This window comes from Thunnus albacares, chromosome 2, assembly GCF_914725855.1.
Source record: "Thunnus albacares chromosome 2, fThuAlb1.1, whole genome shotgun sequence".
Taxonomy (NCBI): Eukaryota; Metazoa; Chordata; class Actinopteri; order Scombriformes; family Scombridae; genus Thunnus; species Thunnus albacares.
The window spans coordinates 21,506,115-21,523,967 of NC_058107.1; the positions used below are offsets into that span (position 1 = coordinate 21,506,115).

Sequence of the window (17,853 nt, forward strand, 5' to 3'; positions counted from 1 at the left end):
CTTTAAAAGGCTGCAGTGACTGTATATACCCATTAAAGTTTATTATTATTATTATTATCAAGACATGCCTTTCCTGATTATACCAAAATCACTTTATCCTGCTTCTCCTGCTAGAAGAAGCAGGATAAAAAAAATCAAAACTATCCTCCCTGTTTTTCAACATATAGACTTTCTTTCCTTACAGCTTTTTTTTTTTTTGTTCCTCTTTTCATAATGCACCAGTCTCCAACTAGTTTAAAACAGAATATGATAACTGATCATCATGAAATTTAAAAAAAAAAGATTTTTTCTCCCTCTTTTCATGCAGATCATCAATCATTTCTCAATCCCATTCAAAGTTTTTGAGGGATCAACATGTTTGGGTACTGCTCTCCCTAATGAGGAGTTATGTGTGCCTCTGGACTCATACAGGTGAGTGCAAATACATGAACAAGCCTGATTGTCTATGCACTCATCTTCATACACTCTTCTTTGTCTCCTTTTTTCTCTCTCTGTCTCTTAATCACGGTCTGTCTTTGCTGTCACTCTTTCACCCACATTCCTTCTCTTCTGCCCCTTCAGGTCTGAGCTGAGCATTCAGCCAGTAACAGAGGAAGATGCTGATGATCAGGATGAGCAGTTTGATTGCTCAGAGGGCTTTAGTTACGAAGACGTCAGCAACCTGCAGCCTGAGGCACGCCTCCAGCAGACCTGCCGTCGCCGTGGAGAGCACGGTGGTGTGCTGACGGTCAACATTGTGCCACTGAAGGATGCTGTGACGTTCAAACACACCGGGGGTGCGGGGGAACACTTTGATGTGCCCTTTGTGCTTCACCTGTGGCCTTCCATCCTGCTACGCAACCTGCTGCCTTACCCCATTGCCTACGAACTAAAGGTACAACTTGACTGGTAGTCAGCTAAGAAACCGTAGATGGTCCATTGTAGATTGAAAAGGACTGTATCATGCTCAAGAAAAAGAATATGGTCGCACTTTAAATCATCACTGAACATTTCCAAAATGTATAATGGGTTTTTAGATTAATTTTATCCCACACAGGCAGATGTTCATTGTATCTGTTGATCTCATGACTTTTCTTGTAGCGCCACCAACAGATTGACATTTTTGGTTGTTACTGAAATATCTCAGCTACTATTTGATGGACTGCTGTGAAATTTGCTGCACATATTGTCCCCAGAGGATGAACTCTAATAACTTTTGTGACTTTTCATCTAGCACCATCATTCAATTTGTCCTATTCCTTGTTTCATAACCAAATACCTGCAAAGCTAAAGCCTCAATGGTACTTTGTGTTTAGTGCTAATTAGCAAGGTAAACATTATGGGCCCTATTTTAACGATCTTAAGCTCACAGTCTGAGGTGCATGGCACAGTTGCATTGAGGGTGTGTCCAAATCCACTTTTGCTATTCGAAAAATGGTCGATGCGCCAGGCGCATGGTTCAAAGGGGTTGTCCATAGTCTCCTAATTAATCATGGGTGTGTTTTCAGTGTAACATGCAATAAACCAATCACAGTGTCATCTCCCATTCCTTTCAAGAGCCAAGTGGGCTTGCACCTTCTAGCACCTTCTAACATTTTCCCGTCTAGCACGTGGGTGCTAGACCGGAAAATGACAACTGCATCGGTTTTAAAATAGCAAAGACACTTGCGCTGTGCTTGACGCCACTTTGCGCCGCGCGTAAGATAGGGCCCTATATGTTTGTGGGCATGTTAGCATTTTAGCTCAAAGTACTGCCGTACCAAAGTACAGCACCACGGCATGGCTGTAGACTCTTAGTCTTGTTAAATTAAGAGTTGAGTTCTGCCTGGAAGCCAGAAATTTGGTTTAAAAATATGCTACACTTGTCAACAGCAACATGCATGCAATTTTCAGTTAAGACGCACAAAATTTACCGTTAAAGGGTGCACAGACACTGTATGGTCCTCATCATTAATATCAGTACAGCAGATATTACTCTTGGATTAGTCACTATATAACCATGTGTTACAAGATGCTCCAAACAATGTGAAGGTTTATTTATCTATTTTTTAAAAATTTTTTGGCAAGTCAAAGATCATGCTTAAATCTGATACTATGGTTTGACTGTTTTTGTCTAACTTTGCCCGCTGGTCAACAGGACAATGGAGCCTCTGCCCCTGAAGCCACTCTGAACCCAGGCCACTCTGCCCAGCTTCACACTGCAGTCATCAATCAGTCAACGCTCGATCTCCGCCTACTTGACTACTTGTCTCAGGATTGGTCTTCTAAATACAGGTCAGACTGCTTATATATTGGGACTATTTTGCTGTGTCCATGTAGTCTATATATTTAGAGTATATTAGTCATCGTTTACATAAAGAGTAATAATGCTCATACATTTGATTAATTTACTCTGATATTCTGTTACATTTTACACCCTCAGCTATGAAGCTATTCAGCTTTTATGTTCTGAGTGACTTAATATCAGTGCAACAGTTGAAATACTAAAACTCCAGTCCAGATCACCAAATTTTCATTTGTAGGAACAAATAAAAAGGAATTCCTTCCCTGAAAGTGTGTTTTTAAACCTGCAACAGAAGAGAAGACACATATTAATTAATCATGTGGAAATTGTCTGAAGACACTATACTAAACACATATATGAAATAATACACAAAGCACTGCTGGGTTGAAGATTAAAAAAATATTATTGTACAATAAGGAGACAGAACGCACAAAAAGATTCATATCAGTTCGTCTCAGCGAGCAAAAAGCAAACCCTATTCTATTATAGTTGGAGAGGGCACAAAGAAATGATCTGTGATTGGTCAAATCATACAAATTTATGAATTACAGCCAATGGCAAACAGCCACGAGATACATTTACATGCACATGTATGTTAACTAAGAGCCACGTTACCTAAAGACACAAATCAAGGAAGAGCCTCAAGCCATATGTGGCCTTCGACCCCTCAACATGTCCTACTGCAAGACACAGAATGATACCTTATTTGGGCCTAAGCCAGAATGGAAAGTGAGGAGTGTGGGCCTCCTAATGCCCACATTAGCAAAGGAGAGAATTAATGATCATCCTCATACATCTCTGCACATTAAAATGATAATACAATCCTTTGGTCTTTCTTTACCTTTACATTTACATTCTCATTGTATATTTTATCCCGTCATACAGTCTCCGCAGTGAACAGGAGGAGATCACCTTCATTGTGTTCCAGTCTCTCGGAGAGAATGAAGAGGATGATGGTGAAGGGCCAGAGAGGAAGAGGGAAGAGTTGGACATAGCAGTGCATGTTAAATATGACCTGGGACAGACAGTGGTTGCTATCCACTCACCGTATTGGATGATGAATAAAACGGGCAGGTTGCTGCAGTACAAGGCTGACGATATCCACCGCAAACACCCACTGGACTACGACATGCCGCTGCTCTTCTCCTTTAAACCTCGTTACTTCTTGAGAAACAATAAGGTAAGGGAAGTAAAAGCTTACAAAAGACGTTTAGTTATGTTCAAAACCGAATACACAGGTCTTTAGCATTAGTATTTAAGAAATCCTTCTGAATTAGCATATTTAACTGCAGAGGGACACTGGCTAGATACTGGAGAAATAATCTGACCGATTTTTCAATTAAATCGTCCAATCAGTTAGTCAAATCTTGTCTCTATTCAATTAAGAATTACTGAAGTCACAGATAGCCCTGCTTGTGTCAAAGTGAAATACTGCTTTGTTATTATTATTTAATTCTTTTCATCCCTCAGGTCCGTCTAATGATCTCAGACAGCGAACTGTCAGATGACTTTTCCCTGGATACAGTTGGTAGCCATGGAGATGTGAAATGTAAAGGCCGATTCAAAGATTACCTGGTGAGATTTTGCCACTGATGCTGACATTCAGACACAAACTTAAAGTCACAAAACGTTTGCTCAAAGAGCAGATGTTTTGGATTGAATTTAAATGACTTTTACTTGTCAGTGACACTTGGTTTGATATCGGAGAAGTACATAATCGTCATGCTGGGTATTGTGTGATGTGTGTCTGACTTCAGGTCGGTGTGAAGATCGACGCAAGCAGTTTCAGTCTGACCCGCATCGTTACCTTTGTGCCGTTTTACATGCTGGTCAACAGAACCAAACACTGTGTTTACATCTGTGAGGAGGGGCAGGACAACTGGACTGAGGCTAAGCCAGAACAGGTCAGAGCCAAGTTCAGCATTGTTTGCATCTATGGGTTTTTTTTGTTTGTTTTTTCATTTAATGCCACCAAGTCTGGGCACTAAAACGTCCACCACATGGTCTCTTAATCAGACACAACATGGATGATATACACTAAACTGATCTTTGGGTTTTGCAGGCAGGTTATTCTGATACCAGTGATAGTGTGTCATCTTCTCTGACCTAGAAAATAGGTGTCATAAGGTACAAAGTGCAGCCAGTACAGTTTGAAGCTCTCCATCACTTTCACTGCTGTCAAATTCTATTAATATTGAAGGTATTATTAATTTGCAAACATTAGATATACAGAATATCTATGATTTAAATTAAATGATTGGATTGTGAAGATATGCTACTGATCTAAAATCTACAGTACATAGATGAATCTACAAGACTGAGAAGATTTTTAAAATTATTTAAATGTAATCAGTGAAAGTCTTGTTGTTATGCGATTTGTCAGAAATAACAAAACTGTCTAAGACCTTTGGTTGCTGAATTCTAACAAACCCTTCTGGTGTTTAGGTTATTAAAGTACTGAATGACTTTCTCTGTAATATTTTGAGATGAAGCCCTCACCATATTATTGAAGGTTTTGTATTATTCTACATTTAGTCAGCCATTCCTTTCTGGCCTGAGAACGACACCAAGCGGCTCAAAATCAAGGTACAGGGTTGTTTATCGCCTCCTCGGATTATTGACTTCACACGACCAGAGAACTGCTTATTGCTGCATCTGGACAACTCTGTAAGTACTTACACACTGTGATAATGGTCATCTGTGCATATTAAGTCTTTTTTTCATACAACATGTACTATGTAAAGACCTCATTTCCATCTGTAATAGTTGATATTCAGGTATGTCTTGAAGGAACCCGTATATATTCCAGTATGTAGACTGTTATTGGTTTCCTTCTGCAGGTGGGTGGGATCATTGTGGATGTGAACCTATCAGACCACTCAGCCACAATCAGATTCTCTGAGTACCACGACGGAGCTGCCCCCTTCCTCATCATCAACCACACCAAAGACCAGACTCTGCAGTTCTACCAGAGGTGAGAGAACAAAGCGTGGACAGTCGGGGGGAAGTAAATAGACGATCTTGAGCCATGCAGGTTTAAATTACTGGGTAGGATGCATTTCCAAGTGGGCTCAGACTGGGAGGAGAAAGGACAGAAGTTAGATATTAAACTTTAGGGGGGTGAAGCAGGTCACCATGGTAATCATTACCTCATCAAGCATCTAACACAGAGATTGGGTCCTTAAACTACCACAAAAATGAAAGAATAAATTTATGGTGTGAGCTCAGTAAATAAACTGATTAAGATGCAGAAGAGAGGAAGGAGGCAGAGAGTGGATGAGAAAATGATTCAAATACAGTTGAAGTACTGGCTGAGGATGAAGTAGCTCCACATACCTTATTTTAGTACTTAAACAAGCTGTTTTAGTCATCTCTGTTTGCTTGGAGCCTGTTATCTCCAGTGTCAGCATAACAACATTCCTTACAATACCGTAACACTTCCACAGCTTTATTTTATTACATAACAGTGTCTCTTTAGTGCAAGTGTTGTCTGTAAATGTGCTTTTTTAAGTTTTCGTGGTGTGGTTGTGCCACACTCGCCTTAAGTTAAAAAAGGGCACAATAAAGTGTAAACAGAAAATCTCTGAAAAACTAAAGAGGATGTTTTGCTTTCTATGTTGTGCCATTACTGTTTCTTCCAGTCTATTCAGCTTCTGTATTTGATTTTCAATCTCTGTTTATTTACTTTTCAACAAATTTTGTTTCCGAATGAAGAAACAGCAGTTTTTAATTTTACCAACGCAGTAAGGACTGTTTTATGCACAACATTCATACTTGCATTTCATTGATATGTATTTTTCATATTTGTTGAATGACCTTTTTCTCTTGTTGCAGCAACCTTTTAGCAGTTTAGTTGGTAATAACTAATATTGTTTGTCTTTTGCTGATAGCAGTTTATGTTTGTGTGTTGTGGGTCATGCAGCGCCCGGACAGACTCCACGTGGGTGGCTGATGAGCTGCTCGACCTCTCCTTCTCAGAGGAGGAGGAAAGGTAGAAAAATATGAAATGAGAAACTCTTCTGACACACTCTGAACTCAGAAAAAGAAAGACAGAAATTAAATGGGAACGGGAGGGTGGAGAAAACAATGTTGGTGTTGCACTTTCTACGAGTGCCAAATGATTTAAAGTATAACATTAAACACCTCCAAAGATTAAGAGAGATCCAAATACTGTTTATAAAATTAAGAAGCCGACAAGAGGGCAGAAACAAACAATTGATGCATCACTTCAATGAGGATTGGTGTAACATTAAAGGGCTTACGTCACATTCACTACAATGTGACGCTACATCTGAATGCAGAGTGTGATCAGATCAAGAGTGCAGGTAACGATAAGTAGAAGAAGACCGCTTCAGTTCTGATTCTGGTTTGTTTTTGTGTAATCTGCTCCTCACCTTTACCATGTTGAAATTACATTATTACTGTACTTTTGATATTTCTTGTACAGTAAATGTATATATCATGAACTTCATCATATTGTTTGTTCCAAAACTCAAACAATGAGAGCCACTATGCTTCGCTGTCTCTTAAACATCAAATTTATAAAATACCTACTACATTCCCTAGTCATGGTTTTTGATTGCCATCCTGGAAATTTGCGCTGTTCTAAAATGTCTAAGAGTCATTGGAGTAGATTCAGAGGAGCAGGTTAGACATCTAAACCCATTTACTCATTTATTACTATGTTCCTTTGGTCTCCTATCAAATGTCAAATCATCTTTACTTATAGAAGTACTAGTTTTGAACGCCGCTGACTGGATGGGATTCTGCCAGTGGAATCACACCTCCTGCTTCTTCCAGTAGTTCTGTTGCATTGACTAGTATTCTCTTATTTTTCCATCTCCATCCATAGATTATGGCTTCCCTACTACCTCTCTTTCCTCAGTTCCTTTTCTTGTCCGCTTTGTGTTGTCCGAGTCGAGATCAACATCAGTGTGATCATGCATTTTTAAACCTTGTCTCTTCAGTTAAAGGAGAGGTACTGGGGACTTTTGGATGTTGGCTGTTGTACTGTCATGTAATACTATATTTCTGTCCGTTTCTGGGAATTGTCAGACAGGTACTTTGGATTGGATGGTTGTCATGACAGTAGATTCTTGGTGGCTTGGCTCTGTTATATTGTCTTCTGTTTCACTGTTTTACCGCCGTCTGTCATTATTTGCTTCCTGTCGTCTCAAGTCAAGGGAATATTTTTTTTTCTTGATTTTCAGTGGTTGTATGTTATGTTACTGATATATACAGTGTGTTTGTGTCTGGGTGGGTTTCATGTGCGTGCAGCTCTCAGAAGGTGACGGAGCAGGAGGAGCTGGAGCCTGGGAAAGCCGTGCACTACACCTGGGCTGAGCCCACTGGGTCACGAGAGCTTTGCTGGAAGTGTGGCAGTTACAGTGGGAAGCTGAAGAGTGAGGAGGTACCGTATCTGAGCCAGAACAATGTCTGTGGTTGAGGAGGGATATTTATTAATTATCATTTTTCTCAATTGACACCTTAACTTCTCAGCTCTTCAAAACTTAAGCTGCCTATGACTTTGTCTCTTTCCAGCAGAAAGCAGGAAGCGGTCTGCTTTCAGCATTAAAGAAATATTTATTACTTTAAAAAGAGACTTTGTAGACATCACACTAGAGCTGCAATTATTTGGTTAATTGATTAGTTAATCAAAAGAAAATAAATCAACAACAATTTTGATAATTGATCAATTGTTTCAGTAATTTTTTCAAGCAAAAACACCAAACATTTGATGGCTCCATCTTCTCAAATGTGAGAATGTGTTGCTTTTCTTGGTCTTACATTATAGTAAATTACTGTGGAGGACAGTGACTCGATATATTTTTACATATGTTCAAGGTGAGGCCAGTATTACAGTGGCAGTGAGACACCGTTGTTTACTAAATGCCAAATTGTAAATGTTGTGGTGGCGATGTGTACGGTCATGGGTTTTGGATGTGAACACAGTTGTTCACATGAGATATTACGATGTTTGTTTAAACAGTTTGCATGTTTGTCTGCTCTTGAACCTTTAGGACCTGCGTGAGGATATGAATAATGAGAGAAAGCTGTTTGTGATCTCCTTTTATGAAGGTAAAGTACAAGGAGCTTGAATTGAAATGTCCAAAATGAAATGTTCAGATCCCTTAACTACAATCTGAAATGCTTTGCAGTTGTATATTCACTTAAAATGAACTTTACGATGGCTAGTTTGTTGAGAGTGCATGAATGTTGTTATGTATTAAGAACACAATTACTACTACTGCCTACAAATTTAGTATCATTTCAAATGGACCTTGCTATATGTTTATGGCACAAGTGGACAACAAGGTGGCATATTGATTGTTGGTTTCAGGTTAAAGCTTTTGTTCATCCTTGATTAATTAAATAAAGAATCAGTGACTCCCCACCAGCTTCAGGGACTCAGTGTTGTGTCCTCTCTGCAGGGGAAAAACCAGAATATCCCTTTTGGATTAATTAAGTTTGGTATGTTTTGTGTTTAATTTTGAAAGGTCTCCAGCGCGTTGTGCTGTTTACTGAGGAGCATCGCATCTACAAACTGTTGTGTGAGAGTGAGAAGGCACAGCTGGCTGAACAGGAAATCATCCTGTCGCTACAGAACATGGGCGTGTCTCTGGTCAACAACAGCAGCAGCCAGGAGGTCTCCTTCATTGGGATCACAAGGTAGAAAACCAGCAACATACAGTAGACACAGAATAACAAGCACAAAACCTGGCTAGGCCCAGACCTGTAGGGCACATGTTCATGTTCAGTTTAATACATTGACATTTGTAGTAAAAGTCAGTAAGTGCAACTTAAGTAAAATATAATAAGATTAAATACAACAAGTGTCCACTTTTAAAGAACTGCAGGTGATCATAGTCAGCCAAAATAAAAAAAAATGCAAATGAGGGATCTTCTTTCACTCTCAAGTTCTTTTTGTTTTGTAAATGGTGAATTTAACGTTAACATACTGCTTTATAGTTTAGATTTTCAAAACTGAAAACTTCCGGCCCCTGTCTTCATAGGCCCCATTTATGTCAATGTAATGCAATACTGGCCAGATGAGATTTAATTGTCAGTCAGACAGGTTGTAGCTATACAACATGTGGTGATTTTGTACCATTAACAATCCCTTGTCTCCTACTTAGCTCGGATGTGGTGTGGGAATTAAAGCCTAAGAAGAAGAATCGGTGGAAGACTCTGAGCACTAAAGAAGCTGAGATGCTGGAGAACAGCTTCAGAGAGTACACCGAATCTGGACCCATTGACAATGCCATCGTTGACCTGGAAAACAACTTCCAGGTTAGAGACTTGATATAATCAACTTTATTGATTTGGTCCAGTAACAAGTGATCAGTAAAAAATGGAAATTGTACAAATTGTACAAATCTTATTCAGTCAGTTTCACTTCTGTCTCACAGAAAAAAAAAAATATATATATAGGGGTTGATTGATAATGAAAATAGTAATTAGTTACAAGCTTGGAAGTAAAAAAAATTTTAATTGTCTCTTCAGGTGAGTTTTACTCCCAATGGCGTGGATATGCGGATGCTGCAGCCATGTGATGCTCCTCTCAGGAGGCACTTCCTGCCTGGGGTGAAGGTGGAGTACAGTGTCTCACCGCGACAGAGCGCCTACCGTGTCCAAATCCACCGCATACAGGTTAAAAAAGAAGTCCAGTTTAAAATAGAAACAAATATCTTCCTTCCTTCTTCATTCAAAACTTTTTCTATTCACTCTCTTTACATGTGCATCCTCCCAACAGATCCAGAATCAGCTGCCAGGAGCCATCTTTCCTTACGTTTTTTACCCTGTAAAACTGCCAAAGTCGATCACTATGGACTCAGGTCTGTTAATATTTGATTTAGGAGTATATATGCTTTTTATATGGAGGTTTTCTGTTATCTTATTTTGTTTTCATGTTTCTTACAGAACCCAAACCTCTAACTGATATCAGCATTGTTACCAGGACAGCAGGGCACTCTGATATCTCTCGCATCAAGTAATTGTTTTTCTTACTGCGGTTGTTAACTGTTTATGTTACTGTAATATTTGGAATACAGAAATAGTTCTCTCAGTTTGGCCCCTAAGTTCCTATTGAAATGTCTACCTGTCTCAGGTACTTCAAAGTGTTGATTCAAGAAATGGATTTGAAGCTTGATCTGGGCTTCCTTTATGCCATCCTGGACCTGTTCACCACTGAGAACGCCAGCATCATGAGCTCAGAGCAGGAGGTGAAATACTCACACATTCCCTCTGTTTTGTTCAAATTCTGTGATGTGTAATCATAATCCTTATCAAATAAACAGTCAGTGAGGTCCGTGCTTTTTCTGTGCCTGTACATTCATGTGTATGTTTGCCTTCTTCCTCCAGGTGGAACTGTTTGAGAAGGACATTGAGAACATGAAGACAGAACTGAACAGCGTCTCTGCTGCTGACACGTCTCCTATCAGCCTCTATGAGTACTTCCACATTTCTCCCATCAAGGTGCATATGTGTGTGTCTGTATGTTTTTTGAGTCTTTGTTTTCATCATCATCAGTCACCACCGGTCTTATAGTTGCAGGTCTTAATGTAGTACAACCTTCTTTCTGTTGGTTGCACATATCTATTTATTCTAGGTTTGTTTTTTTGTTTTCTTTTCTTTTACTACTGTTTATGCTTGCTTGTGTGTTGTCTGTTTGTTTGTTACTTTGTTTTGTTTATGATGAGTTTGTTTAAATAAGGAGAGGGCTCTGAATAAGCCTTTTAGGCTTCCTTCCTGTCCTGCACCATAATTACTGTCTTTTCTATTGAATTTATTTTATCCTCATTATAGTGCAAATAAACTAAACTAAACTAATTAGTTTAGTCTGTATGAAAAATAGCAGAAAAGTGTACTTTCACTGGCATCTGAATGCTTTGATTACTGTTGTAATTCACAATTAAGTACCCAGAAAAGGAGGAAAATGTGAGAGTAATAGAAATTTTAATAATAAATTGTGTGGAGAATGACTGCTCCATTTGTGTAATAATTAAAGTATTGCTATAATTATTAAAATGTCAACAAATGTCTTAAAAATGTTCTCCTCTGCAAAACAAAACCACAAGCGCTTTAAAGAGGAATTGAATTAAAAATGGAATAAATGTGACAAAAAAAACATTGAAATCTCAGTAGAGACACAGAGCATATTTCCATCTGTAATATTCTGCTGTAGTATGTTTCTGTTGTTTGTTTAAAATCAGAAGTAGTCAGCTTAATCTTCTCTCTGTGTTTGCAGCTGCACCTGAGTTTCTCTCTGAGTTCAGGAGGAGAAGACGGCTTGAAGGAGAAGAGAGATACAGAACTCATCCCCGTCCAGTCCCTGAACCTGCTGCTGAAGAGTATCGGAGCCACACTGACTGACGTACAGGATGTCGTCTTCAAGTATGCATGCACATGAGGGCACAAATACACAACGCATAAATTACACACAGTAACTTTTATTTTTGTGTGTTTTGTTGTTTGAGGAATCGTTGTGACTGTACTGAGTCTGTCTTTTATTTTAGGCTGGCCTTCTTTGAGTTGACCTTCCAGTTTTGTACCACCCAGCAGCTTCAATGGGAGGTCATCAGACATTATTCTAAACAGGTAAAAAAAACTCATGCACAATGACAAACCCAGAAATATTCAAAAATATTCCTTCAAGCCAGCTAGGTTGAAATATTCTGCAGAATTAAACCAAATCAAACCAGACATTGGATACACGTCAGCTTATCAGCATCCGTTTGTGTATATTTCAGGCTATTAAACAGATGTACGTGCTGGTGCTGGGCCTGGATGTACTTGGAAATCCCTTTGGGCTGATCAGAGGACTGTCGGAGGGAGTGGAGGCCTTCTTCTATGAGCCCTATCAGGTAGCAATATAATGCAAGAACTGATGAACGCCAATCAATGCGGCAGCATTAAAAAAAACACATTAATTTTAGTGCTCGTTATTTCAGCTGAACATTTACATGATTATTTATCTTTGACTGTATTGAAAGACACCAGAGGTTGTGAGGAGCCATTCAAAACCTATTGATTATTTAAGATGTGCAGTCTTTAAAGTATCAGTATAATGTTCATGTTAATATTTATAGCAGTGTGGCTACATGAAACCGCTACAGTGCAGACGTTGCTTTCGTGTCTCCTTCATGTTTAACTATTGCGTGGGGTTTTCCAGGGAGCCATCCAGGGGCCGGAGGAGTTTGTTGAAGGAATGGCTCTCGGAGTCAAGGCTCTGGTGGGGGGAGCTGTAGGTAAGCAAAAGGCTCATAAGTCTTCTATTATGTATTTAGTCATCATTATGTAATCATAATATCTTTGTACATTTACGATTTCTGTGAATATTACAGATACAGCTGCACATTACACTTTTTTTCTTTGTTTTGGGTTTTATTTTAGGTTTTTGTGCAATATTCAGAAATGATTATTTTTTTACATAAATAAACAGAGGATGCCCTGTAGGCAGGATGAAATAAAGTTGCAAAGGAAGAAGTAGATATTTTAAAGAATATACCTGACTAAATATAAACACTCGTATCTGCCTTGTAGGGGGAATAGCAGGCGCAGCCTCCAGGATCACAGGTGCCATGGCAAAGGGTGTCGCCGCCATAACGATGGACGAGGAGTACCAGCAGAAGAGACGAGAGGCTATGAACAAACAACCCAGTGGCCTGAGAGAGGGGCTGACCAGGGGCGGAAAAGGATTAGTGTCTGTACGTAAAACAAGAAGCGTCTGGATTGTTTCTTATTGTTTTTAGTGTTTTTATCAGTGGAAAAAAACACACCTTAAAGGACAGGTTCATGATTTTTCAAGTTTATTTGAAGCTTCAGATGTCCGCGTCAGTCAAATCAAGTCAATATCTTAGTCACAGCCTTTTTAGTGCCAAATTCCCTCTTTTTGTTACAATCCTTCTACTGCAGCTGAACAAGAAAAGAGGAAGTTTTTTTGAGTAAAAAGACAGTAACTGTGGAAGATTTCCACTTTATTTGACTAACTCAGACGGCTGAAGCCTCATATTATCTTGAGATAAACTATCCTTTAAACACATGTTGTGAAGTGTAAAAATATAATGACTTAAATTAATCTGTCATCGGTGAATCATTTAACACTTAACCTAGTAACAATAATACTGTAAACCAACTACTCGAATTGCTGCTACTCGGTAACATTGTCATGGTTTCTTTTCAGGGGTTTGTCAGTGGGATCACAGGGATTGTTACCAAGCCTATTAAAGGTACGTTGAGTCAAAGCCTCTTACAGATTTTTGTGACGGCAGAAAATTTAATGGTACAATTATTGTGGACAAAATTAATGGTATAAAATATTACATCAAGATAATTTTCTTCACATTAATCTAATCTAATCCTCTATAACTGTGATGTTTTATTGTTTTGCAGGAGCACAAAAGGAGGGTGCAGCAGGCTTCTTTAAAGGTGTTGGTAAAGGTCTAGTTGGTGCTGTAGCCAGACCTACAGGAGGCATTATTGACATGGCCAGCAGCACCTTCCAAGGGATCAAGAGGTATGTTCATCTCACAGTGTGTTTGAATGTATACAAAGTGAATATTCTGTATATTTTATCTGCATCTGTTGCTGCTTCATTGGGAGTTTACAGCCAAAAATATATAAAAACACTTGCATATTAGAATACAAACTGTATGTTTTTGCATGTACATGTGAATATTTGTGTATGTAATCATACTGTGTGTTTGCTTGCATCAACAGTCTTCTGTATTCCCACCATGTATTTGCATGTCTCATTCCACTTTTAGGGCAGCAGAGACTTCACAAGATGTTCAATCCCTGCGTCCTCCTCGCTTCATCCACGAGGACGGAGTCATACGACCATATAAGGAGAGAGAGGGCATCGGCAGTCAGATGCTCCAGGTAGGACAAAAATTTCCATATCATCAGCTTTCCACGGTCAGACCTGAGCAAATATTAGTTCATGAATATTCTTATTTAACTGAGATTATGACAGGATTCATCTTTGTATTCGCCCAGGTTTGCTAGTGCAGTTTTGTGTGCGAGTGTACATGCAGACACATGAACACAGACATAAAGAAACTTGTTTTAAACCTTGTTTTTAAACCATCCCCCCTTCAGCCTGCTCTAATTTAATTATCTTTAAACCTTTTACTTATTTCAGCAATTGTCGTAGCTTTTTGTGTTTATGGATCAGCTCAACTTTCTGTCCTTTTATTCACCTCTGTGGCTATATTTTTAGCTGTAAGAAGGTAAAACTACATATTTGCAACCATGTAAATGCATGAGGAAGAGTGGAAATAAACGTGAGAACTCCTCAGTGCCAAAGCAAAGATTATGTTTTCACTCTTTCATAGCTTTTACTGAAACAGAGCCACTGTGCTAGTGGACTACCTCTCTGTTTTTGCTCCATATTTCTACTCAACTAACATGTTTTAATGCTCTGTGATGTTGTGGCAAATGATGCTATCTATATCTGCACGGTTTTAGCAAAATCAGCTGTAATTATAGCAGGCATTTGGCTAAACATGTTGTCGATTAGCACTTTAAATTGCATGTGGTGTGGTGACTTTGTCTTAGTATTATGTCTCTCATATTTGTATATTTTGGAATAGGTTAGAAGTGTCTCAGTTTTGCTTCATTTAAGCTTCTGGTTACTTTTCTGTGCTGATATTGTGCTGAAGTTGTGCTGGATGGATTGGGTTGAAGTTTCTGCTTATGAGTCTCAGGTCAGAGATACTTTATTCACCTACTAGTAAAGACACTGTGTGTAGAATTTCCCCTAATGTTTACAGATTGGTGACAAATTAGAGAAACCAAATTCAAGTGTTGGGCAGCAAGGATCCTCCCCAACAGCTTCAACACTCCTGTGTGTCGACCATTATTCCAAAAGATATGTAAATGATTTCATCATTTGGCGTTTTGATGATGATGATGGTGGAGATCCTCGCCTAACATGTTGGTCCAAAATCTCCCATAGTTGTTTCTCTATTCATTTATTCAGGTTTTCTTTTAGATTGTCATCTGTCTGTATCACCAGCTTTAGACGTAGGTTAGGTTTGTGTGTGTATTGATGTGTTAGTGATGGTTTTACCCCCTGTGACAAATTAGGACTAACTGAAGAATAACACAACTACAAATCCTAGTGGATACCACATTTCATGCATTTGTTTCATGTTTCTGTTGTACTTGTTTGGAAAACAGGCTTTAAAATACATTGTGGACAAACTGAATTTATTTTAGGAAGCTTTTAACTGCAAAGCAGATGGACACAAGAAATTTGTCCACAATGTATTTGAAGCCTGTTTCCCAACAACTTGAGAGTTAGATCACCACATTAGGGTGGCGAAATTCATCCCATTTACAGGAATTTCGGCTCCAGAAGCCAAACGGAAACCTACAATTTCAGTTGTTTTGAAAAGTCACATTAAACTTAAAAACATAAACACATGGCAGCAGAGGGCAACTTTAAAAAGCTGCTGGGTAAGAACCAAACTATAGTAACATTTATTTATGTGATACAGTTGTCTAAATCTCCTTTTACCACTGGGGTAGATACAGCTGACTGGGTAGAAGCAGGTTTGGTCTCTTGTCTGCTCTGACCTCGACTCTGTCTTCTCTCTTGTCATGTCCACAGAGGAGATGGGCCTACATTGAATGGAGTAGAACTGGCTCAGAGGATGAGGGTGATGAGGAAAGCAGCTAGGAGTGACAGCTGTAGTGTAGCGTTGGTGTTTTGTATATAAGTAGTCTGTGCTGGAGTTTGTTTTCTGCCCGCTGTCTCTCAGTCAGAGTTCACAAAGGCCTTTACGTGAAAGAAATGTGTTTTTATGTATCTTAAATTTTTAATTATTAAGTTGTGTTTTCTTTGTTTTTCCGAATGTCTTTATCTTTCATCATTTAACTCCAACCCTTTTTTTTTTCTTTCATCATGTACACTCATGCCACAAAACCAACTTTTCTTCCCATTGTTCAGATATTTATTCATTGTTGAGAAAATCCTCATGAAGTCATAGAGAATTATTTCCCTGAATCGTCTTTTCTCCTCATCAGTCAATGTGTTTCATCATTCTCTGTCATTCACTGTCACTTATTCACTTCTGTCTTGTTCTCAATAAAGAGTTTCAGTTTCAACGTCTACCTGCCATTTGTGTTTGTTTCATTCCATCTTTCTTCTCCACCCCACGACATCTTTCTGTTCCAATTTTTTCAACAAGAGTGAATTTCTGTAATCACTTTGCAGAGAATCGTAGTCAACATGTAGCTCGTGCTCATTCATTTTTCAGTCTTTAGAAAATGTTTTTTAAAGGCACTTGTGTATGAATTGTCATAGAATATAAACATATTGGCATTCATATTTCAGTTTGATTCAGACATACCACAGTGTATAATAATTTGGCTATTTTTGACTTCTTTCTTTCTCTCTTCTTCCAGAAAATTGAGAACGGACGTTTTGCTAAGTACAGATACTTTGCTCATGCTAAGGTCAATGACTCCGACTTCCTTATGATCACCAAGAGGTGAGTGTTTTTCAGCACCTTATTGAGTTAATGAAAAGCATTCCAGCTGTTTTTTCATTTTTTTTATTTTAGTCAAGTCTATCATTGTGTCTTTCTACCTGCCCAGTTAAACCAGTGTGTTAGTTTTGGCCACTGGAGCCCTGTGGGCTTGTGGTTTGTTGGTAGAAGCTGTTAAACAGTGGCAGAGTACTACATATTTACTATTATTCAGCCAACATATAACTGTCCTGTGTGATGTTTCTATGAGTTTGCCTCATTCTAATCTATACCCATATTCTTGTATCCATGGTGTCCTCTCACGAGATATTCAGTGTTTCTTGCTCTCTTTTCCAGGGGCGTATTTTTCGTGACCAAAGGCACATTTGGCCAGCTGACCTGTGAGTGGCAGTATCTGTTTGAAGAGTTCACCAAGGAGCCGCTGATTGTAGAGGACCGCCGACTTCGCATCGAGGCTAAGGTACAAAAAAAACAAATAAAGACAAATCTTATCCAAATCAGAAGCTACTCTTTTTGCCCTTAGGAGACTGACTTTTTTTTTTCTTTTTTCACACTGGGGTAAAGTGAATCTTTGGTCATCATTGTATCCACCATCTCTACAATGTAAATTTCCCCAGAAATATTCAAGTATTCAATATCATCCAGCCTAACTTTGAAAAACATATTACATACAGTTTCATACATTTTCTGAGATTTGGGGATGCAGCGACACCTGTAGTCAATTTTCCTGTAGATTTTTGCACTAAACCATCTGTCTTGTGAACTGCAGGAGAGAGTAAAGTCTGTCTTCCACGCCAAGGAGTTTGGGAAGATCATCAACTTTAAAACCCCTGAGATAGCCAAGGTGAGTAAGATCCTCTGACTCAAATGTATAACTTCATTATTCATTTTTTGATGAAATGCCTTAGTGTTTCTTTGTCACATCTAGGTTAAAGATCTGTATATCAAACCTGTAGTCACAGTAAATAATGTGCTAAAATTTGTTCTCATTCACTTCCAGTGGGTTCTTGCCAAACTGGAGGACGCAAGAGAGTTTACCCAAAATCTGACTGAGAAATGATACAAAAAAACAAAACAAGGAACACACAAAGAAAG

General features: G+C 38.8%; 1 protein-coding gene across 3 annotated transcripts in view; it reads left to right on the plus strand.

The window, feature by feature from the left end:
• vps13a (vacuolar protein sorting 13 homolog A) overlaps positions 1–17,833 on the plus strand; it is a 39,785-nt gene extending 21,952 nt beyond the window's left edge. Inside the window, exons 47-76 of one of the 3 annotated variants that reach the window (XM_044372917.1) lie at positions 308–411; positions 562–874; positions 2,117–2,253; positions 3,149–3,443; positions 3,734–3,838; positions 4,021–4,167; positions 4,799–4,930; positions 5,104–5,237; positions 6,186–6,254; positions 7,541–7,673; positions 8,284–8,341; positions 8,761–8,932; positions 9,400–9,553; positions 9,767–9,913; positions 10,017–10,098; positions 10,184–10,253; positions 10,371–10,485; positions 10,625–10,738; positions 11,511–11,656; positions 11,779–11,860; positions 12,013–12,126; positions 12,435–12,510; positions 12,806–12,969; positions 13,446–13,491; positions 13,655–13,778; positions 14,029–14,143; positions 16,676–16,761; positions 17,095–17,218; positions 17,528–17,602; positions 17,759–17,833. In XM_044372917.1, coding sequence (XP_044228852.1) covers positions 308–411; positions 562–874; positions 2,117–2,253; positions 3,149–3,443; positions 3,734–3,838; positions 4,021–4,167; positions 4,799–4,930; positions 5,104–5,237; positions 6,186–6,254; positions 7,541–7,673; positions 8,284–8,341; positions 8,761–8,932; positions 9,400–9,553; positions 9,767–9,913; positions 10,017–10,098; positions 10,184–10,253; positions 10,371–10,485; positions 10,625–10,738; positions 11,511–11,656; positions 11,779–11,860; positions 12,013–12,126; positions 12,435–12,510; positions 12,806–12,969; positions 13,446–13,491; positions 13,655–13,778; positions 14,029–14,143; positions 16,676–16,761; positions 17,095–17,218; positions 17,528–17,602; positions 17,759–17,818 — 3,693 coding nt within the window. In that variant the 3' untranslated portion in view covers positions 17,819–17,833. Of the gene's footprint in view, positions 1–307; positions 412–561; positions 875–2,116; positions 2,254–3,148; positions 3,444–3,733; positions 3,839–4,020; positions 4,168–4,798; positions 4,931–5,103; positions 5,238–6,185; positions 6,255–7,540; positions 7,674–8,283; positions 8,342–8,760; positions 8,933–9,399; positions 9,554–9,766; positions 9,914–10,016; positions 10,099–10,183; positions 10,254–10,370; positions 10,486–10,624; positions 10,739–11,510; positions 11,657–11,778; positions 11,861–12,012; positions 12,127–12,434; positions 12,511–12,805; positions 12,970–13,445; positions 13,492–13,654; positions 13,779–14,028; positions 14,144–15,878; positions 16,380–16,675; positions 16,762–17,094; positions 17,219–17,527; positions 17,603–17,758 lie in introns of those variants that run through there. The other 2 variants (XM_044372926.1, XM_044372936.1) reach the window with 2 other exon arrangements.
• The last annotated feature ends 20 nt before the right edge of the window (positions 17,834–17,853 follow it).